The sequence below is a fragment of the Pristiophorus japonicus genome, chromosome 11, assembly GCF_044704955.1.
Source record: "Pristiophorus japonicus isolate sPriJap1 chromosome 11, sPriJap1.hap1, whole genome shotgun sequence".
Taxonomy (NCBI): domain Eukaryota; kingdom Metazoa; phylum Chordata; class Chondrichthyes; family Pristiophoridae; genus Pristiophorus; species Pristiophorus japonicus.
The window spans coordinates 152,007,264-152,035,181 of NC_091987.1; the positions used below are offsets into that span (position 1 = coordinate 152,007,264).

General features: G+C 50.3%; 1 protein-coding gene across 4 annotated transcripts in view; it reads left to right on the top strand.

Moving 5' to 3' along the window:
• phldb2b (pleckstrin homology-like domain, family B, member 2b) overlaps positions 1–27,918 on the top strand; it is a 457,175-nt gene that overhangs the window by 311,232 nt on the left and 118,025 nt on the right. For all 4 annotated transcript variants that reach the window (XM_070894178.1, XM_070894179.1, XM_070894180.1 and 1 more), the window contains 2 exons: positions 3,739–3,828; positions 18,438–18,578. In XM_070894178.1, coding sequence (XP_070750279.1) covers positions 3,739–3,828; positions 18,438–18,578 — 231 coding nt within the window. The remainder of the gene's footprint in view (positions 1–3,738; positions 3,829–18,437; positions 18,579–27,918) is intronic.

The window sequence follows — 27,918 nt, forward strand, 5'->3', positions numbered from 1 at the left end:
GCCGTGCCTTCTGTTGCCTGGACCCCAAGCGCTGGAACTCCCTGCCTAAACCTCTCTGCCTCACTACCTCTCTTTCCTCCTTCAAAACGCTCGTTAAAACCTACCTCTTTGACCAAGCTTTTGATCACCTGTGCTACTTTCTACTTATGCGGCTCGGTATCAAATATTTAGCGCATAACACTCCTGTGAAGCGCCTTGGGACTTCTCCATATGCTAAAGGCGCTATATAAATACAAATGTTGTTGCTCCTTTGCCCTATCACCGTGGCTCTAAGCCTTGCTCTTTCATCTTTGTGCATCGTCATCCTCGGCAGTCCCTCAAGTCGAAGGTGACTTGCTTCCACGTCAAAAAGTTCACAGGTGTTTCAATGAAGGACCTAATATTCCAGGTCCCGAACTAAATCTTCAAGGGTGGAAGATGCCTGTGTGTGGATTTTTTTAACGTGTGGTGGCCGTTGCACACCAGCCACCACACGGGCTTGACAGAGCTTTGTGTGGTGCTGCGATTTTGGCATAAATAGCAGGCAGGGATAGTTCTCACAGTGGGAGCCGCAATACCTCAGTGGCCTTTGTATAAACAGCAGACTGAGGCAGTTCCCACCGTCCGCCCGCCCGCACTGCCCTGGTGAATGTTACTCATTACTTTTAGCTGTCACGGTAATGGAGACTGTGATTAGGCTGGAATGCTGCTGTGGAATGCTAGTAGTCAATGATTGAATTCCCAGCACTGGGCGACAGCTCCTGCTCTGTTTGCCAGAGCTCTGCTTCCTCTTACAGCAGGATAGTGTGGCATCAGAGCCATCAACAGGGTCTCGTATTACAGGATGAAGCCTTCGCTCCCACCCAGTGGGACAGAAACTCCGGCAACACAAGGCTCTACACATTCTTCCTGCACGACGACAGGCCAATCTTTCAACACGCAGAGTCCAGTGAAACAGATTGCATAAACTTGTCGAATTCCCTTGAGTACAGAAGGTTAGGGCGTGATCCCATAGAGGTATTTAAAAGGATAAATAGATTCGATAGGGGAGATAGAGAAAGACTATTTCCTCTGGTCGCAGGGGAAGCCCAGAACAAGGGGCCGTAACCTTAAAATTACAGCTAGTCCGTTCAGGGATGATGTCAGAAAACATTCTTTCACACAGCGGGGAGAGGAAATCTGCAGCTCTCCAGCCTACCCCCATAAAAAGTGCTGTGGGTGCTGAGGTACAATTGGTGCCCTCATGACTGAGCTTGATAAACTTTTGTCAGATAACATGGAGATCACATGGCTCCAGTTGCGGAGGAGTGTAGAATGTTTCAGTGTAAGGGGTGTTGCAGTTGTGTGGGGCGGACTGGTTGGGCTGGGTGCTCCTTGCCTTTCCGCCATTGTTCATTGTTCATAGGTTTATATGTAATCTTCAGGGCTGCTGACCGAGGGCCGTGCAGCTCTTTGTCAGCCGGCGCGGACATGATGGGCCGGAATAGCCTCCTGTAAATTTCTGTGTTTCTATAAGGGATATGGAGCGAAGGTGGGCAAATGGAGTTAAGATACAGATCAGATCAGCCATGATCGGATAAAATGGCAGAACAGGCTCGAGGGGGTGAGTGGCCTCCTCCTGTTCCTATGTTCCAGCTTACGCCTTTAAAAGGGATGCATCGAGAATATATTTCTACCCCATTGACTGGAATGGATGAAAGTGGGGACAAGGGATGGAATGGTGCCCGGGTCAAGAGCCGACTACAGTTGCCAACCCCCCTAGATTGTCCCGGGCGCTCCAGGATTTAAAGATTCATCTCCTGGACTCGGCTGCAGCCCACCCAGGAGAAAAATGATTGGGGCATTAAAAATATTGGTTATAAAAAATATTGGAGATGGGAAGGTTAGGCTGACTGAGCGCAACGATTGGCAGCGGGAGGTCATGTGACGAATGCACCAGATAAAATGTCCAACACAAAAGGAAAGTATTGCGGCTGCCTGAAATACTCAGCGGGTCAGGCAGCATCTGTGGAGAGAGAAGCGCAGATAGCGTTTCAGGTCGATGAGATTATGACGAAAGGTCATCGACCTGAAAGGTTAACTGCGTTTCTCTCTCCACTGGTGCTGCCTGACCCGCTGAGTATTTGAACAACTTGTGTTTATATAGCGCCTTTAAGTTCGTAAAACGTCCCGAGGTGCTTCACAGGTGTGTTACGAGACAACAACAAGAAATCTGACACCGAGCCACATAAGGACAAATTAGAAATTTCCGGGAATGTGTCTGTAATATATCCCCGGTGAGGATGCTCACAGGTTTGTAGAGCTGTTGAGTGGGAGTGGCTTAGCCAGTCACATGATGTTCACAAGACTCAATAAAACCCCAGCCAATTGGGTTCGGGGGATCCAAGATGAGGCAGGTGGTTATGAACCTGGTGGATGAACTGGTAATAGAAACATAGAAAATAGTTGCAGGAGCAGGCCATTCGGCCCTTCAAGCCTGCACCACCATTCAATATGATCATGGCTGATCATTCCCTCAGTACCCCATTCCTGCTTTCTCTCCATACCCCTTGATCCCTTTAGACGTAGGAGTCACATATAACTCCGTTTTGAATATATCTAACGAACTGGCCTCAACAACTTTCTGTGGTAGAGAATTCCACATGCTCACAATTCTCTGAGTGAAGAAGTTTCTCCTCATCTCGGTCCTAAATGGCTTACCCCTTATCCTTAGACTGTGACCCCCTGGTTCTGGACTTCCCCAACATCAGGAACATTCTTCCTTCATCTCACCTGCGTAGTGTGATTGTTAAACCTTTGATAATAAACCAACTAGTTCTTAATAGCAATGTGTTGTGATTGAATTATTAAGCAAAGAACCCATGAAGCAAATACATTACAGCCTCCAACTAGAATTTCCAGCCCTCAGGCTGACGATTGGTACCACAGCGCCTTCAATTTCATCAGGAGGATTCAATCCACCTGCAAAATGAGCACAGGTCGGAGATGGGCAATCACTGCAGGAGTGCTGAAACTATTAACCATGCTGTGCTCTGGGAGTGCTCTACTTAGACCGGTGGTGACCATGAGAAATCACTGACTAGCCCCAGTTGAGGATGTGGTGACACTGTTTTAGCCACAAGCGCTCATTTTAATAGAAACCACCTCACACACAGTACTGGTCAATGTGCTTCCCGGGAGTGTGTTTACTGAACAAGAATCTGTCACCGTTCGGTTACCAAGGGAGTAATGCAGCCACTTTTCCTGCTTCCTCTCCTCTCTTGGGCAGATCCCCAGAGTCGAAGATGACTTGCTTCCACACTAAGATGAGTTCTCAGGTGACGGATGAGACCGATGTGGGACCTACAGTCTCTGTCACAGGTGGGGCAGACGGTGGTTGGAGGGACGGGTGGGTGGGGTGCTTGGGTTGTCGTACACTCCTTCCGCTGTTTGTACTTGGCTTCCACGTGCTCCCGATGAAGAGACTCGACGTGTTCGCTGCCTTCTCGGATGCTCCTCAAAGTGCAAGAGGAAAGCAGCTACAACGATCAAATAACACTCACACACTCTGCTTTCCCCCTTACCATTTAACCAACGAACGCACAATAGGGTTAAAGTTCACCTGCCTATGGATGACCTTTGAGATCACAGGCCCAACGTTGGTGTCTATTCATCATTGCTTACTGATCAGAAATGCAATCAGCCACATCTGGATTGGCCATGTATTGGGACAACACAATACGGCAGAAAATTTATCAAAACTCTTTGTCTTCCCCTCAGGAAAAAGACAACTTGCTGAGTTTGGAGAGGGAGTATTATGACAGTACTGGAGGGATCAGCCTCCCTATCAGTCCGAACATGTTTAAGGAGGTAATTACTTTCTTGCAGCCTTTCAACCATGTCAATTGTCCTTTAAATGGTAACGTTTTACCCACACGACTTGTCTAGATGTTATATTGAATGCACAGTGTGGGACGAGCTAGCCAGAATGGTTTAAACACTCCTGATGTCCGACGTATCTCCCTCAAATGGAGCCGCCTCCATTCCTCCAACACCAGGAAGAAACTCGTCACTGCCAACAAAAACCATCCAGGAGTTCCCCGTAAAGCTTCCTGCTCACACGCGCCACAATCGGTTTGGAAACTTGCTCCTATCCGAACAGAAGCCAGGAATACTGACCATTGCAACGGGCTGGAATCGCCCGTATCCCAGTGTGGTCAATCTGAGCGAGTGTCCGCCCTGCACGGACCCCGGGAACCACACAGGCCCATCACTCGCCGGCTGGAATCGCCCGTATCCCAGAGTGGTCAGTCTGAGCGAGTGTCCGCCCTGCACGGACCCCGGGAACCACACAGGCCCATCACTCGCCGGCTGGAATCACCCGTATCCCAGTGTGGTCAGTCTGAGCGAGTGTCCGCCCTGCACGGACCCCGGGAACCACACAGGCCCATCACTCGCCGGCTGGAATCGCCCGTATCCCAGAGTGGTCAGTCTGAGCGAGTGTCCGCCCTGCACGGACCCCGGGAACCACACAGGTCCATCACTCGCCGGCTGGAATCGCCCGTATCCCAGTGTGGTCAGTCTGAGCGAGTGTCCGCCCTGCACAGACCCCGGGAACCACACAGGCCCATCACTCGCCGGCTGGAATCGCCCGTATCCCAGTGTGGTCAGTCTGAGCGAGTGTCCGCCCTGCACAGACCCCGGGAACCACACAGGCCCATCACTCGCCGGCTGGAATCGCCCGTATCCCAGTGTGGTCAGTCTGAGCGAGTGTCCGCCCTGCACGGACCCCGGGAACCACACAGGCCCATCACTCGCCGGCTGAGGAGATGCCTCACTCCTGTTGCCCAGTGATGGTGCTGACCCCATAAAGATCCAGTTTCTCCAAGTTAAAGGTCAACTTGTCTTTCAGTTTTAGCTCTTTGTCTGTTGGCACATCAAGTCCCACAACCTCCAGCGAGAGGAATTCACATTTATAAAAACGGGGTAATTCTACCTTTTAGTTTTAATGTGCAGCGGCTTTCCGGCGAGTTAATGTCCCGCCGGAGGCATCGAAAGCCGTAAAATGTAGACTGTAAACACTGCCGTCTACATCACTCAGACCGGCAGGAAGCTGGCGCTGAGGGGTGCGGGTTACAGTGACCGCTGACTGAGTGGGGGGACGGTGCTGGGAGAGAGGGGGGGAGTGAGGGGGAGGGCGGTGGTGACAGGGTGGTGATGGGGCGGGTGAAGGGGTGGTGGTGGTGATGGGGGAGGGTGAAGGAGAGAGGGAGGTGGTGGTGATGGGGGGGATGGGGGAGGGAGGTGACTAAGGCGGGTGGAGATGGGGCAGACGGTGGAGGTGGCGGGGGGGAGGGAGGTGGCGGTGACGGGGGGATGGGGAGGGGAGGTGGCGGGGTGGGGGAGGGGTGGAGGTGTTGCGGGGAGGTGGTGGTGATGGGGGAGGGGTGGAGGTGTTGGGGGGTGGTGGCGGGGTGGGGGAGGGGTGGAGGTGTTGCGGGGAGGTGGTGGTGATGGGGGAGGGGTGGAGGTGTTGCGGGGAGGTGGCGGGGTGGGGGAGGGGTGGAGGTGTTGGGGGGTGGTGGCCGTGACGGGGGAGGGGTGGAGGTGTTCGGGGTTGGGAGAGAGGTCAGATTGGGGGGGGGGGGTTTAACCTTGTGGAGAAGTGATAGGCGAGGGTCACGGGAGAAGGAGGAGGGGCGGGGAGTCCAGGGCAGGGGACGCTCGTATTCCACCCAGCCCCATGAAGGAAGGTTTCTCACTTAGCTGGAGTTCCTCTATGTCCGTCCCACCTGCTCCGACGTGATGGGAAAGCCCCACCAGTGTTGTGCAGTCTCCGCTCAGGCCCTGGCTATCGGGGTCCCTGGGAGGTGCAGCGGCCCTGATTACCGTTTACACCTCCATAAACCAGTGGGAAATCGAGCCGCTCCGACTTAACTTTATTTGCCAAGGCATAGAATACAAGAGCAGGGGGGTTATGCTTGAACTGTATAAAACACTGGTTAGGCCACAGCTGGAGTACTGCATGCAGTTCTGGTCACCGCATTACAGGAAAGATGTGATTGCACCAGAGAGGGAACAGAGGAGATTTATGAGGATGTTGCCTGGACGGGAGAATTTTGCCTTTGAGGAAAGATTGGATAGGCTGGGTTGTTTTCTTTGGAACAGAGGTGGCTGAGGGGAGACCTTATTGAGTGTATAAAATCATGAAGGGCCTGGATAGAGTGGATAGGACGGACCTATTTCCCTTAGCAGAGCGGTCAACAATCAGGAGGCACAGATTTAAAGTAATTGGGGGGAGGTTTAGAGGGGATTCGAGGGAAAATGTCTTCATCCAGAGGGTGGTGGGGGTCTGGAACTCACTACCTGAAAGGGTGGTAGAGGCAGAAACCCTCACCACATTTAAAAAGTACTTGGATGTACACCTGAAGTGCCGTAACCTACAGGGCAATGGACCAAGAGCTGGAAAGTGGGATTAGGCTGGATAGCTCTTGGTCGGCCGGCGCGGACACGATGGGCCGGAATGGCCTCCTTCCGTGCGGTAAATTGCTACGATTCTATGATTTAACTGCTCGCACACACTTGCCACCAAGCGGGGAGAGTTCTAACGCCAAGCCCCAGGGAGTGTTGGACTGGGACTTGGTGGAGGTGCTGGAGAAAGAGTGCAAGAAACTAGTGGGAGCAGGAGTGAGTGAGGTAGCTCTTGCATGTCCTCACACAGCACACAAGGTGGGTTGGATTTACTAAATGTGTTGTACAGCTTCCCCGAGCTGAGGAATTTTTAGCAAGCAGCTGAAATCAACAATCCATCTGGAGCCCTTTGATTTATTTAAGTCCTCTGACTATTGTTCCAGAGTTACAGTCTGGCTGTGAATCACAGGCAGCTCAACACAGGGGTATTCCATCTAAACACAGTGGGAATAACTCTGCTTCATTCCCGCCCCGACGGGGTCTGGGAGGGGAAGTTTAAATGCTTTTTTATTTGTTCCTGGGATGTGGGCGTCGCTGGCAGGGCCGGCATTTATTGCCCATCCCTAATTGCTCCTTGAGAAGGTGGTGGTGAGCCGCCTTCTTGAACCGCTGCAGTCCGTGTGGTGAAGGTGCTCCACAGTGCTGTTAGGGAGGGAGTTCCAGGATTGTGACCCAGTCAGGATGGTGTGTGTGACTTGGAGGGGAACGTGGAGGTGGTGGTGTTCCCATGCGCCTGCTGTCCTTCTAGGTGGTAGAGGTCGTGGGTTTTGGAGGTGCTGCTGAAGAAGCCTTGGCAAATTGAAAAGGGATTACAAAATGTGATCTGTGTCCTCTCCTCTTCCCATCCCCGGATACTGTCTGAGGTGTGAGGGACCCCGAGGTGTGAGAGACCCCGAAGTGTGAGGGACCCGGAGGTGTGAGACCCTGAGGTGTGAGACCACGAGGTGTGAGGGACCCCGAGGTGTGAGGGACCCGGAGGTGTGAGACCCTGAGGTGTGAGACCCCGAGGTGTGAGGACCCTGAGGTGTGAGACCCTGAGGTGTGAGGACCCCGAGGTGTGAGACCCTGAGGTGTGAGGACCCCGAGGTGTGAGAACCCCGAGGTGTGAGACCCTGAGGTGTGAGGACCCCGAGGTGTGGGGACCCTGAGGTGTGAGACCCTGAGGTGTGAGGACCCCGAGGTGTGAGGACCACGAGGTGTGAGGACCCCGAGGTGTGAGGTCCCTGAGGTGTGAGACCCTGAGGTGTGAGGACCCCGAGGTGTGAGACCCTGAGGTGTGAGACCCTGAGGTGTGAGATCCTGAGGTGTGAGACCCTGAGGTGTGAGACCCTGAGGTGTGAGACCCTGAGGTGTGAGATCCTGAGGTGTGAGACCCTGAGGTGTGAGATCCTGAGGTGTGAGATCCTGAGGTGTGAGACCCTGAGGTGTGAGATCCTGAGGTGTGAGACCCTGAGGTGTGAGACCCTGAGGTGTGAGACCCTGAGGTGTGAGACCCTGAGGTGTGAGGACCCCGAGGTGTGAGACCCTGAGGTGTGAGACCCTGAGGTGTGAGATCCTGAGGTGTGAGACCCTGAGGTGTGAGACCCTGAGGTGTGAGATCCTGAGGTGTGAGACCCTGAGGTGTGAGATCCTGAGGTGTGAGATCCTGAGGTGTGAGACCCTGAGGTGTGAGATCCTGAGGTGTGAGACCCTGAGGTGTGAGACCCTGAGGTGTGAGACCCTGAGGTGTGAGATCCTGAGGTGTGAGACCCTGAGGTGTGAGGACCCCGAGGTGTGAGACCCTGAGGTGTGAGATCCTGAGGTGTGAGACCCTGAGGTGTGAGGACCCCGAGGTGTGAGACCCTGAGGTGTGAGACCCTGAGGTGTGAGATCCTGAGGTGTGAGACCCTGAGGTGTGAGATCCTGAGGTGTGAGACCCTGAGGTGTGAGACCCTGAGGTGTGAGATCCTGAGGTGTGAGACCCTGAGGTGTGAGGACCCCGAGATGTGAGACCCTGAGGTGTGAGACCCTGAGGTGTGAGGACCCTGAGGTGTGGGGACCCTGAGGTGTGAGGACCCTGAGGTGTGAGACCCTGAGGTGTGAGGACCACGAGGTGTGAGGACCGAGGTGTGAGGACCCCGAGGTGAGACCCTGAGGTGTGAGACCCTGAGGTGTGAGACCCTGAGGTGTGAGGGCCCCGAGGTGTGAGACCCTGAGCCCTGAGGTGTGAGACCCTGAGGTGTGGGGACCCTGAGTTGTGAGACCCTGAGGTGTGAGGCGCTGAGGTGTGGGGACCCTGAGGTGTGGGGACCCTGAGGTGTGGGACCCTGAGGTGGGAGACCCTGAGCTGTGAGACCCTGAGCTGTGAGACCCTGAGGTGTGGGGACCCTGAGGTGTGAGGACTCCGAGCTGTGAGACCCTGAGTTGTGGGGACCCTGAGGTGTGGGGACCCTGAGGTCTGGGGGACCCTGAGAGACCCTGAGGTGTGAGACCCCGAGGTGTGGGGACCCTGAGGGACCCTGAGGTGTGGGGACCCTGAGGTGTGAGACCCCGAGGTGTGGGATCCCTGAATTGCGGCTGTCTGGGGTATGACACTATGACAATTTTGAGATCCCGTTTTCAGGTGCAAAAGGGATTTAGCAATGGATACACTCTGAGGTGCAGGACGTTTCACTGAATAGCCTCCCCAGTACACACCATAAAACTGTTACCATTTTAAAGTAAATTCTAATTCGGGAATGAAACTAACGAGTTCCCACAAGTATGCCTGGGAGGTGTTTGTATTTTTACTTTAACGGAAATCCTACTTTGATTTATTGGCTAGTGAGCAGAAGCCAAGGAGGGCAGCAGCTGATGTCAGTGCCAGGAAAGCTTTAGTCGTGTGATGGAGCCAGTTGGAATGGTATCAAGCACACAGCTGCTAATTTGGACTGGTATCTCATGTACTTAGTTATAACTTTGAAACTTCATGCATCTCGTATTTAGGGCATTATAATCCTGTCCAATGAGCTGTCAGGATTGGAAAATGAGATGGGCCTATATTCTCTAGAGTTTAGAAGAATGAGAGATGATCTCATTGAAACTAACACAATTCATACAGGGCTTGACAGGGTAGATGCAGGGAGGATGTTTCCTCTGGCTGGGGAGTCTAGAACCAGGGGTCACAGTCTCAGAATAAGGGGTCGGCCATTTAGGACTGAGATGAGAAGAAACTTCTTCACTCAGAGGGTGGTGAATCTTTGGAATTCTCTGCCCCAGAGGGCTGTGTAGGCTCAGTCTTTGAGTATATTCAAAACAAAGATCAATAGATTTTTGGATATTAATGGAATCAAGGGATATGGGGACAGTGCAGGAAAGTGGAGTGAGGTCGAAGATCAGCCATGATCTCATTGAATGGCGGAGCAGGCTCGAGGGGCCGAATGGCCGCCTCCTGCTTTTAATTCTTATGTTTCTGATCTTGAATCAAACTGTCCTGTGTACAGCCTCCATTGGCTTCCAATCTACCAATAGCTACAGCTTTAGCTCATCCAATGGGGCTGTGCTGTTGTGCTAATCATGTGCCCTCCCATCTAGACCAGCTCCTGAACCGAGGACCTATCAACTCTCAGCTCTGATTAAATGATGCAGTGGTCTGTGTCTTTGGGTGTTCCGTGCTCCGATAGCCCTCAATGGGAAGAGGTGTCTCCAAACCTCTCACCTCACTTCATAGATTGATGGCACACAGGGGGCACCATCTTATTTCCCCATTTCAACAGGTAGCTGCGAGATCTGGGCATCTCATCTCTCAACAGTCTGCATTGGTCAGGATACCAGTGTTGGCTCCGTCTCCCAGCATGGGATTGTCTCGCGAGAAGACACACCAGAGACGCCAGGGGGGCAATTTTAACCCAAGCTGCCCATCACAAACTGACGTGATCAGGGGCAACGCTGGTCTCGCACGCAGCCCGATTTTAATTTCCGTTCGAGTCAGTGGAGAGCAATACTGGGCGGGTTGCAGTACCAGCCGTCCAGCCAATCCCGTGGGTATCCCGCCCGGTTAAAATCCCCCCCCCCCCCCCCCCCCCGTACCAACTCGGAACATTTAGGGGGATCGTGGGAGAGGAGGGGACGGGTTGTGGGTGGGGCGGGGAGGGGGGTGAGGGACGGGTGTGGTTGGCACGGGGGAGGGTCATTGGTGGGAGAGGGGAGGGGTGGTGTGGGGGAGGGGTGGATCATGGAGGGGGAGGGTGTGGTTGGGGAGGGGTGAGCAGGGGAAAGGTGGGGGAGGGTTGGGCAGTGGAAGATTGTTAGTAGGGGAGGGGTGGTGAAGGGCAAGGGCAGGGTGGGGGAGGGGTGGGGAAGGGTGGGGGCGGGGCCTTTCAGCCACTGTAAACCACGGTGTAAGATGGAGCAGTGTGGTTTCCTGGGAGGACAGAGGGGCCGATGGCGACAGATACCCCGGGGAGTGTGCTGGTGAGACTCTCGCCTGCGATTGTGCTGTGTTGCATCTACCATTAACCGACTCCGTGGTGCCATTCTCTCTGACTGTCTCTCTCTCTCACTGTCCTTGTGTGGTTTGTAACTATCTAATTTACACACGAGTTCCTGCTCTTTGCTCTGATGCCACTATTCACCACTGTACGTTCCCCCTTTTAACCTTTCCCTTTCTGTTCCTTCGCTCCTTTGCCAGGATTATGTGACTGTAAGCCAGATTAACCAATTGTATAGCAACGCAAAGACCAGTTGCCCCTTTGATTCTCTGGCGGTGTCTCCTGAACCAGTTGGTGAAGCACCCAGCCCCCAACAGGTAACCACCGCTCGTCATGAAGAGGTTGGTCGGCTTGATCCATTTTCGGCAAATTACCAAATGAACACGTGGCTGGTAAACGATAGGGGAGCCAAGGGCTATGGGGAGCGGGCAGGGAAGTGGAGCTGAGTCCATGATCAGATAAGCCATGATCTTATTAAATGGCAGAGCAGGCTCGAGGGGCTGAATGGCCGACTCCTGCTCCTATTTCTTATGTTCTAATGTCTTAAAGAGAGTGAAAACGGGCCATTCTATCGCCATACAGGGGTGTAACTCTTAACAGTGTTGTGCCTGCTTATATCAGCCTGAAACAGCTGATAAGCCATTTAGCCGGGCTGTCAGGAGCCCTCCTATTCAGGCCACTGCTCAACTGGTCCTGGTATTTCTCTGAAATGAGCACAAACTTCGATCAATATTGAAATGCGATCCCGCTCTCGAACTCTGCCCAGTATTCCCGGGAGTTGGAGCAGCCTAACCAGCGGTTCATAAAGGGAATGCTGAAGGCTGCCCAAAGATGCGATTGCACTCGAGTGGGTACAGAGGAGATTTACGAGGATGTTGCCAAGACTGGAGAATTTTAGCTATGAGGAAAGTTTGGACAGGCTGGGGTTGTTTTCTTTGGAACAGAGGAGGCTGAGGGGAGACCTTATTGAGGTGTATAAAATTATGAGGGGCCTGGATAGAATGGATAGGAAGGACCTGTTTCCCTTGGCAGAGGGGTCAATAACCAGGGGGCACAGATTTAAAGTAATTGGTAGGAGGTTTAGAGGGGATTTGAGGGGAAATGTCTTCACCCAGAGCGTGGTGGGTGTCTGGAACTCACAGCCTGAAAGGATGTTAGAGGCAGAAACCCTCACCACATTTAAAAAGTACTTGGATGTGCACCTGAAGTGCCATAACCTACAGGGCTACGGACCAGGAGCTAGAAAGTGGGATTAGGCTGGATAGCTCTTTGTCGGCCGGCGCGAACACAATGGCCTCCTTCCATGCTGTAAATTTGTGTGATTCTGTGAGAAAAATGCCCCAAATATGGAGTTGGAAGAGGCAGGAGTTCTTCTCCCGGGTGCACAAATTAACTGGGGTTACTGCTGGCCCACCCTCTCCCCCTTCCTGAGTACCCACCCCTTCCCGTCCCCCTTCCTCGGTGCCCACCTCCACCTGGTCTTACCTCTGGGCCTCGGTGTGGGCTGAAATTGGTGAGGACACGAGATAATCGGCCAGCTGTATCCGGGCCTGGTTAGTTCTGACGGGGCCCGAGATAATTAGCTTTGGTTCTCGGGGCCTCTCAATTTGGTTGCACCATCGCCACGCACCATCAGATTGGTGCCCAATTTCAGCGGTATCACAGTGGCGATGTTACTGGACCAGTAATGCCGGGGCCTGGAGTAATGATCCAGAAATGTGAGTTCAAATCCCACCACGGCAGCTGGGGAATTTAAATTCCATTAAATAAATACATTTGGAATAAAGAGCTCGTCACAGTAATGGTGACCATGAAACTATCGGACTGTGGTAGAAACCCATCTAGTTCACTCGTGTCCTTTAGAGGAAGGAAACCTGCTGCCCTTATCCGGTCTGGGCCTACATGTGACTCCAGACCCACAGCAATGTGGTTGACCCTTAATTGCCCCTTGGGAATGGCCCAGCGAGACACTCGATTGTCACCACTCATCATTATCATAGGCGGTCCCTTGTATCGAGGATGACTCACTTCCACTCCAAAAAAGGGATGAGTTCACATGTGTTTCAATGAAGGACCTAATATTCCAGATCCTGAACTACATGTTGAAGGGTGGAAGATGCCTGTGCGTGGGTTTTTTTAACGTGGGGTGGCCGTTGCACACCAGCCACCACACGGGCTTGACAGAGCTAGGTCTTGGTCCAGTGGCGAGGGTTAACCAGGACGACACCACCATCTTCTCAAGGGATGGGCAATAAATTCCGGCCTTGCCAGAGACGCCCACATCCCATGGACGAATAGTACAAAAAAATCCCCGGAACTCCCAGCTTCAGGCAATCCACGTAATACAGGCGGGTGCCCGTGTAACTGTTGGCACTTCATGGGCAGTCCAGGGGAACAGGGGTCAGACAACGTGGCACATGGCAGCTGGCTGAAAACAGCCATAATACTCGAGCTCAGCCTCCCCTTTTTGACAAGGCCGACATTTTATGTTGCGGAATGTTCTGGAACACTCCCGCAGGCCCGGCGAACGCCAATGAACTGAATCCGCCGTCCAGGACTTCCGGGGCAGCAGAACTGGGAATTCCACTGACCCCGCCTGCTTTTGTGATGTCACGGGGTGCAGCCCTACCCCCTCCTCCCCCAGAGGTAATTCCAGGGTCGTTACTTGCGGCGGGGCAGAGACTGGATTGTGCCCCAACCCCCTGCCCACGCCTATCCTCACCCGCCTCCACCGCACCCCCCCGGGACCCTGGGAAATTCGGGACCCCTGCCTTCCCTCTCCGCTCACTCACAGTCTCCCAGTGGTTGCCGCTTTAGTGACTTTGAGGCGGGTAGGCGAGCGATGTTGAACTGCCACCCACTTTCTCCATCCTGAGTCTTGCTTGCTTGCTTTCCTTGCTTTAGCCTTCAGAGTCTTCGCCTCCCGGCCATGGATGTGGCTCCTCCCCTTCTCACCTCTCCTCCCGCCCCGTGCCGAAACCACCAATGGTGCACTGGCCTGAAGAGGTGCCCTGTGTAGATGCTGCTCCTCCTCCTCCTCCTGCTCTTCCTTCTCCGCCTCCTCTTCCAGCTAAAAAACATAGCAGGCGTAATCAGGTAATGTGTCAATGCCCGGGTTTCCTCCGATAGCAGTCTGCGAAATGCTGTTATCCCTTACATTGCTGCGGGCTGTACAAAGTTTAACAAAGGGTGCATCATAGGCAGTCCCTCGGAATCGAGCAAGACTTGCTTCCACTGTTAACACGATACCTTAGGTGGCTGAACAGTCCAATACGCGAGCCACAGTCTCTGTCACAGGTGGGACAGACAGTGGTTGAAGGAAAGGGTGGGTGGGACAGGTTTGCCGCACGCTCTTTCCGCTGCCTGTGCTTGATTTCTGCATGCTCTCAGCGATGGGACTCGAGGTGCTCAGTGCCCTCCCGGATGCACTTCCACAAAGAGTACACAAGGTGTACCTCACAGGGGGTATTTATACACTCCCTCCCCAGCATGAATCTGTCAGGATTTAATTGCAACGTATATTCTACATTGATTCCCTGTCCTTCCCTTGAAGGTATCTCTCTTTCTCCCTCCCTTAGTTAGACACAGGAGACACCCAACACTGGTTAAAACAATATTTATTTGGCACTGACATGATTCCATCAACAGTATTCGACTTAGTCACTAGACATTCTTCAGTGAACCAGAAGTCCCTAGCTAGTAAGTAATCTGCCTTGCCATTAATTCCATACACCCAGTCTGTGAGGGGAGGCACGATCTCTTTTGGACTGAGAATCATTTAGATGTCACCCAATCCGCAGCCTGTTCCACTGAGCTCAAGCTACTGTATATGCACCAAGACAAATCACACGTCTCCCCACCGTACTCGAATGATGGTACAGTCCTTCCAGGATTTCCTTCCTTTGAGTTAACCTTTTCTCTGCTGTTCTGTTTTTTTGTGTGAGTTCTGTCTAATAAGAACAGAATGGACTGAACTGCCCCACTTCCTCACAACACATTAGCCAATAAACAAGCCGGGAACAGCTTCAAGTGCAAAGTGACACTGGCCACACAAAGAATCCACTGACCTAAACCCTGCTCACCGCCTCCATACTGTGTGGTTAGGCATGAATATATTCCCACAGAACCAGTGGGAATCTGTTCAACCTTCTCTGCCACCGGGCCAAGTCCAAGACCACCCCAACCTCTGTCGTCGAGCTACAGTACACCTGCGTCTGTGCTCACACAGAGGCTGAACTCCAGGATATAGTCGACGTATTTACTGAGGCGTACGAAAGCATGGGCCTTGCGCTAAATGTCCGTAAGACAAAGGTCCTCCACCAACCTGTCCTCGCCGCACAGCACTGCCCCCCCCCCCCCCCAGTCATCAAGATCCATGGCATGGCCCTGGACAACGTGGACCACTTCCCATACCTCGTAAACCTCTTATCAACAAAAGCAGATATTGATGCGGAGATTCAACATCGCCTCCAGTGCATCAGCGCAGCCTTCGGCCTCCTGAGGAAAAGAGTTTTCAAAGACCAGGCCCTCAAATCTACTACCAAGCTCATGGTCTACAGGGCTGTAGTAATACCCGCCCTCCTGTATGGATCAGAGATATGGACCATGTACAGTAGACACCTCAAGTCGCTGGAGATATATCACAACGATGTCTCCGCAAGATCCTACAAATCTCCTGAGAGGACAGATGCACCAACATCATTGTCCTCATCCAGACCAACATCTCCAGCACTGAAGCACTAACCAGCTGTGTTAGGCAGGCCACATTGTTTGCATGCTCGACACAAGACTCCCAAAGCAAGCGCTCTACTCGGAACTCCTACACGGCAAGCGAGCCAAAGGTGGGCAGAGGAAACGTTTCAAGGACACCCTCAAAGCCTCCTTGATAAAGTGCAACATCCCCACCGACACCTGGGAGTCCCTGGCCAAAGACTGCCCTAAGTGGAGGAAGTGCATCCGGGAGGGCGCTGAGCACCTCGAGTCTCGTCGCCGAGATCATGCAGAAAAGAAGCGCAGGTAGCGGAAGGAGCGTGCGGCAAACCAGACTCCCCACCCGCCCTTTCCTCTAACCACTGTCTGCCCCACCTGCGACAGACACTGTAATTCCCATATTGGACTGTTCAGTCACCTGAGAACTCACTGTTGGAGTGGAAGCAAGTCTTCCTCCATTCCGAGGGACTGCCTATATGATGATGATGACTCAGCGTTGCCCTGGATGGTGCAGCCGCAACAAAACTGGGAGCGCATCCCTTGATTGGTGTCCCCGCACCCAATACCCACCCCCTCCACCTCTGGCCCAGCCTGGCTGCAGTGTGTACGATGAACAGGATATTGCACTGCAGCAACTCACCATCACCTCCCTCCCCTGCGACCTCTACCAATGAGAAGGACAAGAGCACCATCATCCTCGGAACATGCCCACAGGCGCTCTCGATGTTGGAGTGAAGCAGCTATTGGAGGGAGCAACATGCGGTGTACCACTGCAGGGAGCAGCGCGTGCTGCTGCAGGAGGGCGACGGCTGACTGCAGTGCGGGCAGGTACAGCAGGAGCGGCGAGGTTGGGGCGAAGGAGCGGCGAGAGATCGTCGAGGGATGTGATCGGGGCCCAGGAGAGGCGAGGGCCCAGGGGCAGCACGGGCCAGCCCACACCGCGATATGTGTGCGCACTAGGACCATGCAGCAAAGCAGGTCTCCAGTCGTCTTGGTTAATCCTTGCCAAGATCTAGCTCTGTCAAGCCCGTGTGATGGCTTGTGTGCAACGGTTCCACACGTTAAAAAAATCCACGCACAGGCATCTTCCACCCTTCAAGATTTAGTTCGCGTCCTGGGATATTAGGTCCCTCATTGAAAGCCCTGTGAACTCATCCTTTTTTGGCGTGGAAGCAAGTCATCCTCGTTTCGCGGGACCACCTATGATGAATGCAGTGATGGAGATCTGCGTTGTTTCATGTCATAAGAAACTCTGAGGGATATTCTCTGCTGACTTGAGCTGAGCTGTGTACATAGTGATAGAAGCGATGAATATTACTGCCATTATTGAGAGGTGGCTATGGCTCTTGCAGCTGTCCAATCGGGGAATTGTGTGAGCAAGTCTCTCACAGCTTGGCCATGTCCCAAAGGGAACTCCTTGGATCAACATGGGTTCCTGGAGGACCAGTTCAACATCAACACATTTTGGCAAGACTGCAGCAGCATTTGCCTTCACCTTATTTATATCTTGAAATATATATTTATGCTGCATATCTGAACATCATTGAGCTGCTTACATATTTATTTCTATTTTCTCATCTTCTAGTCTTCAGTGGTTTTGCAGCCGTGGCTCAGTGGACAGCATCCTCGTCTCTGAGTCAGAAGGTTGTGGGTTCAAGTCCCACTCCAGGGCCTTGAGCCCATAAATCTAGGCAGATACTCCAGTGCCGTGCTGAGGGAGTGCTGCACTGTCGGAGGTGCCATCTTTTGGATGAGACGTTAAACTGCTCTCTCGGGTGGATGTGAAAAACTCCCCTGCAGAGCGGGGGTGTTCTCCCCGGTGTCCTGACCAATAGTTATCCTCAACCAACACCTAAAACACATCATCTGGTCGTTACCACGGTTTTGTTTGTGGGAGCTTGCTGCAACTGATGCGAACTACATTGTTTGCCTGCACTGTGGGTTTTGGGGGTGGGGGGTGAATTATCACGGTGACTGTTCATTAAACCCCCCCAGTGCGGGGGTGAATCAGTTGTTTTATAACCGATGGGGGAATTCTCAACAAAGTGTGACAGGGACAGTGATACAGGAAGTAAATGTACCTTCAACACATGCCTTTCAATTATGTCATCATCATCATCATCATAGGCAGTCCCTCGGAATCGAGGAAGTCTTGCTTCCACTCAAAACATGAGTTCTTAGGTGGCTGAACAGTCCAATACGAGAACCACAGTCCCTGTCACAGGTGGGACAGATAGTCATTGAGAGTAAGGGAGGGTGGGACAGGTTTGCCAAACGCTCCTTCCGCTGCCTGCGCTTGATTTCTGCATGCTCTCTGCGACGAGGTTTGAGGTGCTCAGTGCCCTCTCGGATGCACTTCCTCCACTTAGGGCGGTCTTTGACCAGGGACTCCCAGGTGTCAGTGGGGATGTCGCACTTTATCAGGGAGACCTTGAGGGTGTCCTTGTAATGTTTCCGCTGCCCACCTTTGGCTCGTTTGCCGTGAATGAGTTTCGAATAGAGCACTTGCTTTGCGAGTCTCGTGTCTGGCCTGCGGACAATGTGGCCTGCCCAGCGGAGCTGATCAAGTGTGGTCAGTGCTTCAATGCTGGGGATGTTGGCCTGGATGAGGACGCTAATGTTGGTGCGTCTGTCCTCCCAGGGGATTTGTAGGATCTTGCGGAGACATCGTTGGTGGTAGTTCTCCAGCGACTTGAGGTGTCTACTGTACATGGTCCATGTCTCTGAGCCATACAGGAGGGTGGGTATTACTACAACCCTATGTGTATATATAGTTGTTATTAAAGTTTGCTCTGGACGCACTTGTTGGTTCAAGGTACTCATTTGAATATATCACGTTTCATTTCAAAGAACTTCCGGACTCTGGAGGACAGGAAAAAGCAACAGAAGGAGGGTTTGTATCTGAGTGACACGGTGCCGAGGAAAAAGTCCAGCTCGGCTTCCGCATCCAAGTATAATAGCTCAACTCTGGGCCGCAGTTCCACCCCGAAGGTCAGTCTAAGAATAGAATAACCACGAACAAAGCGGGGGCTTGTAATATGTGCACCTGTGAGTATGCTCACAGTTTTGTGGAGCTGTTGAGAGGGGATTCCTGTACGGCTGCTCTTGCACATTCTCCACCTTGCCATCCTCGTCTGCCGTCCGGACACACCATGGCGCATCATCTTGCCGTCCAGAGGAGGCGGTTTGTCCCCAGTGGAGTGCACTCTATGCAGGAGTCCTCTCTTTATTTATTGGGGACTTGGCCTGGAGGGTGATGCACGGAGCAGTCCCGTGCAATCGGTTTTTAAGTTGGTTCACGGGCTCCCAGGCCGCCTGTAATTTCTGCAGTGTGGAGAAATCCGTGTTGCATGTGTTTATGGAATGTGTGATGTTGCAGCCCCTGTTCCATTATTTGAAGGGGCTGCTCCTCAAATTCTAGTTGCACTTCAGTCCCATGCTCCTGATCTTTGGGCACCCTGTGCAGAGTGGAGCGGACAGGTCGGAAGGCCTCCTCGGAGGACTGCTCCTGGGCACGGCCAAGAGGCCATTAACCGGTCCAGGCCACGGGCGGTTGCGGGGGTCGTTCGGCCCGACTGCCTGCCTCTATTTCATGGTTACATCCGAGCCAGGGTGTCCCTGGAGATGGAGCACGTGGTGTCCACTGGTACGCTCGCGGCCTTCTGCGAGAGGTGGGCACCGGAGGGACTGGAGTGCATCATCACCCCCGGCAACCAAATTTTAATTTAACCTTTAAAGTTTAATTTGTTTAAATTGTCGGTTTTAGTAAGGGGGCATTTAATTTACAGATGCAACGAAAATAGTTGTAGAACTGTTGAGTTGGGAGTGGCTTAGCTAGTCACATGATGGTCACAAGACTCAATAAAACCCCAGTCAGTTGGGTTCGGGGGATCCACGATGAGGCAGGTGGTTGTGAGCCTGGTGGATGAACTGGTAATGTGTAGTGTGATTGATAAACCTTTGCTAATAAACTAACGAGTTCTTAATAGCAATGTGTTGCGATAAATTCTGAATCAAAGAACCCATGAAGCAAATACATTACAGTGCTGATTGTGTGAAAGCTAAATGGTGCCATTATTCTCCGGTCTCTAGCAGACCCTTGCGCGTTCCAGACACGCTTGGAGTTGCTTTGGAGTAGAAATTAGACTGGGCCCGAAATTGGGCCTGGGTGTCATCTGCCTCTTGGGGGGGAAATGGGATGGCAGTGCCTGTCATTCCTGTAGCGGCAGCTCCCACCAATGGGCAGCGGCCCTCAGATAAGACCGAGGGGGGGCGGGGAGCGATCGCCAGGACTGTGGGGGAGGGAACGCACCTGCTTCACCTGGCCCTGATAGGAGTGTGAACGGAGTTTCAATGACTGATCGAGTGAATCCCTCAAGAAATTCCCGGCGATGTGTGTATAGAAACATAGAAACATAGAAAATAGGTGCAGGAGTAGGCCATTCGGCCCTTCTAGCCTGCACCGCCATTCAATGAGTTCATGGCTGAACATTCAACTTCAGTACCCCATTCCTGCTTTCTCGCCATACCCCTTGATCCCCCGAGTAGTAAGGACCTCATCTAACTCCTTTTTGAATATATTTAGTGAATTGGCCTCAACAACTTTCTGTGGTAGAGAATTCCACAGATTCACCACTCTCTGGGTGAAGAACCAGCGTGTCGGTCCTAAATGGCTTACCCCTTATCCTTAGACTGTGACCTCTGGTTCTGGACTTCCCCAACATTGGGAACATTCTTCCTGCATCTAACCTGTCTAACCCCGTCAGAATTTTAAATGTTTCAATGAGGTCCCCTCTCATTCTTCTGAACTCCAGTGAATACAAGCCCAGTTGATCCAGTCTTTCTTGATAGGTCAGTCCCGCCATCCCGGGAATCAGTCTGGTGAACCTTCGCTGCACTCCCTCAATAGCAAGAATGTCCTTCCTCAGGTTAGGAGACCAAAACTGTACACAATACTCCAGGTGTGGCCTCACCAATGCCCTGTACAACTGTAGCAACACCTCCCTGCCCCTGTACTCAAATCCCCTTGCTATGAAGGCCAACATGCCATTTGCTTTCTTAACCGCCTGCTCCACCTGCATGCCAACCTTCAATGACTGATGTACCATGACACCCAGGTCTCTTTGCACCTCCCCTTTTCCTAATCTGTCACCATTCAGATAATAGTCTGTCTCTCTGTTTTTATCACCAAAGTGGATAACCTCACATTTATCCACATTATACTTCATCTGCCATGCATTTGCCCACTCACCTAACCTATCCAAGTCGCTCTGCAGCCTCACAGCATCCTCCTCGCAGCTCACACTGCCACCCAACTTAGTGTCATCCGCAAATTTGGAGATATTACATTTAATCCCCTCATCTAAATCATTAATGTACAATGTAAACAGCTGGGGCCCCAGCACAGAACCTTGCGGTACCCCACTAGTCACTGCCTGCCATTCTGAAAAGTACCCATTTACTCCTACTCTTTGCTTCCTGTCTGACAACCAGTTCTCAATCCACGTCAGCACACTACCCCCAATCCCATGTGCTTTAACTTTGCACATTAATCTCTTGTGTGGGACCTTGTCGAACGCCTTCTGAAAGTCCAAATATACCACATCAACTGGTTCTCCCTTGTCCACTCTACTGGAAACATCCTCAAAAAATTCCAGAAGATTTGTCAAGCATGATTTCCCTTTCACAAATCCATGCTGACTTGGACCTATCATGTCACCTCTTTCCAAATGCACTGCTATGACATCCTTAATAATTGATTCCATCATTTTACCCACTACCGAGGTCAGGCTGACCGGTCTATAATTCCCTGTTTTCTCTCTCCCTCCTTTTTTAAAAAGTGGGGTTACATTGGCTACCCTCCACTCTATAGGAACTGATCCAGAGTCAATGGAATGTTGGAAATGGTATATTAAAGATCACGCCGGCTTTTGTACAACACGACACACAACTCATCGCACACAGCCATGAGTCAAGATTTTGTGCATCCCTTTTAATACTTGTCCAGGTCTCTGAATGTTTAGCTGGGCACCAATCAGAGTGTGTGTCAAATGCATGGCACTCCCGATTTATCCAGGCATTAAATTTAGTGACTGGGAAATCAGCACATCTCTAGAGCAGACGATTCTCCGATCTGCTCTCCCATTGAGCGAGAGTTCCACCATGGGTTAGTTTTGCCAATTAGACTCAGATATGAAATAATTTGAGAAGGAATTGACTGCTGGTTTATCTGCTTGGACAGCACTTGCTCTGTAAGCAGTGTTTGTTCAAGCTCCTCATTCTGATACATTACATTTTATTTAATAGAGCTTACACATTCGCAAATAAGTCAGGGAACATCAAAAAATGGCCTTGAGGGACCCTGGTTTAATTTCTCACATGGATGCAAGACAGGGGCTCGGGGCAAATGGAACAGGAGGATTCAATTTAACGGTCGCCTGAACTTTGACCCAGGTTATAAAGCTGGGAAACAGAGTCACACCCAATAAGGCCCCCACGTCCTGTGCTTGAAGGATGAAAGACATTTCTTTAATTAAAAGCTGGATGTTAAGGTGGATATTAAGGTGGAACGATTTTTGGTTTTGCTTGTTAATCTGAAGGCAGCTTTCATGAAACTACACGAGGCTGAGAAGCAAGGATACAGACAACTCTTGGAGGCTTTGTTCCACACACACATCAAATTTCTGCCACTTGCACACATAGAACTCTGGCAAGACTGAAAGAGGGGGTTATTCTCAGTCAGTGGGCAGCTCGTGAAATGGCCCCTGTTCGAGAAGAGTGTAAAGACTCAGGGTCAATTATTCTACATTTACTGGTGTGAATGGGGGGCCTCGTCCATGTCCAGATCTGGTTGAGTTTCACTTCTAGAACAGGTCAAGTATTAACAGGGATGCACAAAATCTTGCCTCGTGGCTGTGTGCAATGAGTTGTGTGTTGTAACATAAGAACATAAGAAATAGGAGCAGGAGTCGGCCATTTGGCCCCTCGAGCCTGCTCCACCATTCAATAAGATCATGGCTGATCTGATCTTGGACTCAACTCCACTTTCCTGCCCGCTCCTCATAACCCTTCACTCCCTTATCGCTCAAAAATCTGTCTATTTCCGCCTTAAATATATTCAATGACCCAGCCTCCACAGCTCTCTGGGGTGGAGAATTCCAAAGATTCATGACCTTCTGAGAGAAGATGTTCATCCCCATTTCTGTCCTAAATGGGCGACCCCTTATTCTGAAACTATGCCCCCTAGTTCTAGATTCCCCCACGAGAGACCAAAACTGTACGCAGTACTTCAGATGTGGTCTTACCAATGCTATGTAGCAGGATTTCTCTGCTTTTAAACTACATCCCTTTGCAATAAAGGCCAACATTCCATTTGCCTTCCTGATTACTTGCTGTACCTGCATGCTAACTTTTTGTGTTTCATGTACAAGAACCTCCAGATCCCTCTATACTGCTGTATTTTGTAACCTCTCTCCATTTAAATAGTAATTTGCTTTTTTATTTTTTCAGCAAAGTGGACAAACTCACATTTTCCCACATTATACTCCATCTGCCAAATGTTTGCCCACTCACTGAGCCTGTCTATATCCCTTTGCAGATTTTTTGTGTCCTCCTCACAATTTGCTTTCCCAGCCATCTTCGTATCATCAGCAAATTTGGCTACATTACACTCGGTCCCTTCATCCAAGTCATTAATATAGATTGTAAATAGTTGAGGCCCCAGCACTGATCCCTGTGGCACCCCACTAATTACAGTTTGCCAACAGGAAAATGACCCATTTATCCCGACTCTCCGTTTTCTGTTAGTTAGCCAATCCTCTATCCATGCTAATATATTACCCCCAACCCATGAACTTTTATCTTGTGCAGTAACCTTTTATGTGGCACCTTATCGAATGCTTTCTGGAAATCCAAATACATCACATCCACTGGTTCCCCCTTATCCACCCTGTTCGTTACATCATCAAAGAATTGCAGCAACTTTGTCAAACATGATTTCCCTTTCATAAAACCATGCTGACTCTGTTTGACTGCTACTGATCCCTTAATGATGGACTCCAGCATTTTCCCAATGACAGATGTTAGGCTAACTGGTCTATAGTTTCCTGCTTTCTGTTTGCCTCCTTTTTTAAATAAGGGCATTACGTTTGCGGTTTTCCAATCCGCTGGGACCACCCCAGAATCCAGGGAGTTTTGGTAGATTACAACCAATGCATCCACTATCTCTGCAGCCACTTATTTTACCACCCTAGGATGCAGGCCATCAGATCCAGGGGACTTGTCAGCCTTTAGTCCCATTAGTTTGCCTAGTATTTTATCGCTAGTGATAGTGATTGTAATAAGTTCCCCCCCGCCCTCCACTAGCTCCTTGTTTATCAGTTATTGGGATGTTTTAGTGTCCTCTACCGTGAAGACCGATACAAAATATTTGTTCAAAGTCTCTGCCATTTCCCTGTTCCCCATTATTAATTCCCCAGTCTCATCCTCTGAGGGACCAACAGTTACTTTAGCCACTCTCTTCCTTTTTATATACCTGTAGAAACTCTTACAAACTGTTTTTATATTTCTTGCTAGTTTACTCTCATATGCTATCTTAGAAACATAGAGACATAGAAATTTACAGTGCAGAAGGAGGCCATTTCGGCCCATCGTTTCCGCGCGCGACAAAGAGCCGCACGCCCTCGGTCAGCACCCCAGAAGGTTACATATAAACCTGTGAACAATGACGGAAAGGTAAAGAGCACCCAGCCCAACCAGTCCGCCTCACACAACTGCGACACCCCATGTATCGCAACATTTTGCACTTCACCCCAACCAGAGCCATACGATCTCCTGGGAGAGGCAAACAAACAGATAAAAACCCAGGCCAATTGGGGAAAAAAATCTGGGAAAATTCCTCTCCGACCCATCCAGATGATCGAAACTAGTCCAGGAGATCACCCTGGCCGTATTCTATTCCCTGCAGTACTTACCATTATATCTGCCCCAACCAACAAGAGGCTATCCAGTCTAATCTCACTTACCAGCTCTAGGTCCTTAACCCTGCAGGTTACGGCACTTTAGGTACCCATCCAACCATCGCTTAAAAGTGGTGAGGGTTTATGCATCCATCACTCTTCCAGGCAGCGAGTTCTAGACCCCCACAACCCTCTGTGTGAAGAAGCTTCCCCTCAAATCCCCTTTAAACCTTTTACCAAGCACCTTAAAACAATGCCCCCTCGTTATAGACCCCTCCACCAATGGAAATAGATCCTTACTATCCACTATGTCCAGGCCCTTCAAAATTTTATACACCTCAATAAGGTCTCTCCTCAGCCTCTTCTGTTCCAATGAGAACAAACCCAGCCTGTCCAATTTATCCTCATAGCTAAGATTCTCTATTCCATGCAACATCCTTGTAAATCTCCTCTGCTCCCTCTCCAGTGCAATCACGTCCTTCCTATAATACGGCGACCAGAACTGCACGCAGTATTCCAGCTGTGGCCCAACCAGTGTATTATACAATTTAAGCATAACCTCCCTGCTCTTATATTCTATGCCTCGGCTAATAAAGGCAAGCATTCCGTATGCCTTCTTAACCACTTTATCCACCTGGCCTGCTACTTTCAGGGATCTGTGGACAAGCACGCCAGAGTGCCTTTATTCATCTACACTCCTTAATGACCTACCATTGATTTTGTATACCCTTTCCTTATTAGCCCTCCATAAGTGCATTATCTTATACTTCTCTGAATTAAATTCCATTTGCCACTGTTCTACCTACCTGACCAGTAGATTGATATCGTAACATAGAAACATAGAAACATAGAAAATAGTTGTAGGAGTAGGCCATTCAGCCCTTCGAGCCTGCACCGCCATTCAATAAGATCATGGCTGATCATTCCCTCAGTACCCCTTTCCTGTTTTCTCTCCATACCCCTTGATCTTTTTAGCCGTAAAGGCCATATCTAATTCCCTCTTGAATATATCCAATGAACTGGCATTGCAGTCCATGACTTTCCTCTTCATTATCAACCACACAGCCAATTTTAGTGTCAAATTTCTTAATCATATTCCCTATATTCAAATATAGATCATTGATGTATACCACAAAAAGCAAGGGACCCAGTACTGAGCCCTGCGGAACCCCACTGGAAACATCCTTCCAGTCACAAAAACACCCATCAACCATTACTCTTTGCTTCCTACCTCTAAACCAATTTGGATCCAACTTACCACTTTGCCCTGGATCCCATGGGCTTTCACCTTCGTGACCAGTCTGCCATGTGGGACCTTATCAAAAGTTTTGCTGAAGTCCAGATATACTACATCGTACACACTACCCTCATCGACACTCTTGGTTACCTCCTCGAAAAATTCAATTAGGTTAGTCAAACATGCTCTTCCCTTTACAAATCTGTGCTGACTGTCCCTGATTAATCTTTGCCTTTCTAAATGTAGATTTATTCTGTCCTTCAGGATTTTTTCCAATAATTATCCCACCACTGAGGTTAGGTTGACAGGCCTGTAATTACTCGGCCTATCCCTTTCTCCCTTCTTAAATAAGAGTACCACATTAGCAGTCCTCCTGTCCTCCAGCACCATACCTGAGTCCAAAGAGGACTAGAAAATGATGGTCAAGGCCTCTGCTATTTCCTCTCTTGCTTCGCTCAACAGCCTGTGATGCATTTACATAAGAATTAGGAACAGGAGTAGGCCATCTAGCCCCTCGAGCCTGCTCCGCCATTCAACAAGATCGTGGCTGATCTGGCCATGGACTCAGCTCCACTTACCAGGCCAGAGCCTGGGGACTTATCCACTTTCAAAGCTTCTAAACCCCCAATACCTCCTCTCTCACTATGTCTATTTCGCCCAGAATCTCACACTCCTCCTCGATAGCAGTATCTGCATTGCCCCTTTCAATGTGAAAACAAACACAAAGTGTTCATTAAGAATTATACCAACATCTTCCACCTCCACACAAAGATCTCTAATAAGCCCTGTCCTTTCTTTAGTTATCCTCTTGCTCTTAATATATTTATAGAACATCTTTGGGTTTTCCTTGATTTTACTGGCCAAGAATTTTTCATGCTCTCTCTTAGCTTTCCTAATATCCTTTTTAATTTCACCTCTGAACTTCCTGTATTCCTCCAGAGATTTTACCGTATTTAGCCGTCGGTATATGACATGAGCTTCCCTTTTTTTCTTAATCCTTCCCTCTAAGCCCCTAGACATCCAGAATGCTCCAGAATTGTTATTCCTACCCTTTTTCTTTAAGGCCACATGTTTGGCCTAAGCCTTCCGGATCTCCTCCTTGAATGCCTCCCACTGTTCTGACACTGATTTACCAACAAGTAGCTGTTTCCAGTCCATTATGGCCAAATCACTCCTCAATTTAGCAAAGTTAGCTTTTCCTCAATTTGGGACTTTTATTCCTGGTCTATACTTGTCCTTATCCATAACTACCTTAAATCTGACTGAATTATGATCACTGGCACCCAAATGCTCTCCCACTGATACCCCTTCCCCAAAACTAAATCCAAGACCGCCCCCTCTCGTGTTGGGCTTGCTACATACTGACTAAAAAAGTTCTCTTGAATGCATTTTAGGAATTCCGCACCCTCTATACCCTTCACACTATATTTGTCCCAATCAATATTAGAATAATTGGAATCCCCTACTATTACTGCTCTATGGCTTTAGAATTCATAGCAATTTGCCTACATATTTGCTCCTCTATCTCCCTCCCATTGTTTGGGGGTCTATAATACACTCCCAGCAGTGTGATTGCCCCTTTTTTATTTTTCTGTTCAACCCATATGGCCTCATTTGATGATCCCTCTAACATATCATCCCTCCTCACCGCTGTAATAGTTTCTTTAATCAGTATCACAACCCCCCCCCCCTTTTTTACCCTCCTCTCTGTCCTATCTAAAAATCCTGTAACCAGGACTATTGAACTGCCAAACCTGCCCCTCTTTCAGCCATGTCTCTGTAATAGCTATAATATCATAATCCCAAGTGTCTACCTGTGCTCACAGCTCATCTGCCTTATTCCCTGTACTCCTTGCATTGAGGTATATACCATTTCACACAGGAAGACCTCCTTAATTACTACTTACTAACCCTTGTTTTCTCTGTCTTACAAATTCACTTTCTACATTCTTGCTTTGCAATTTCAGCTTTACTTCCCTATTGAATTTGTTCTCAGGTTCTCATCCCTCTGCCAATCTTCTCTGCCTTTATCACTTTTTTGTCGTCCTTTGCTGGTTTCTAAAAATTTCACAATCCTCTGGCTTTCCACTGTTCTTCGCAACATTGTATGCCTTTGTTTTCAATTGTATACCATCCT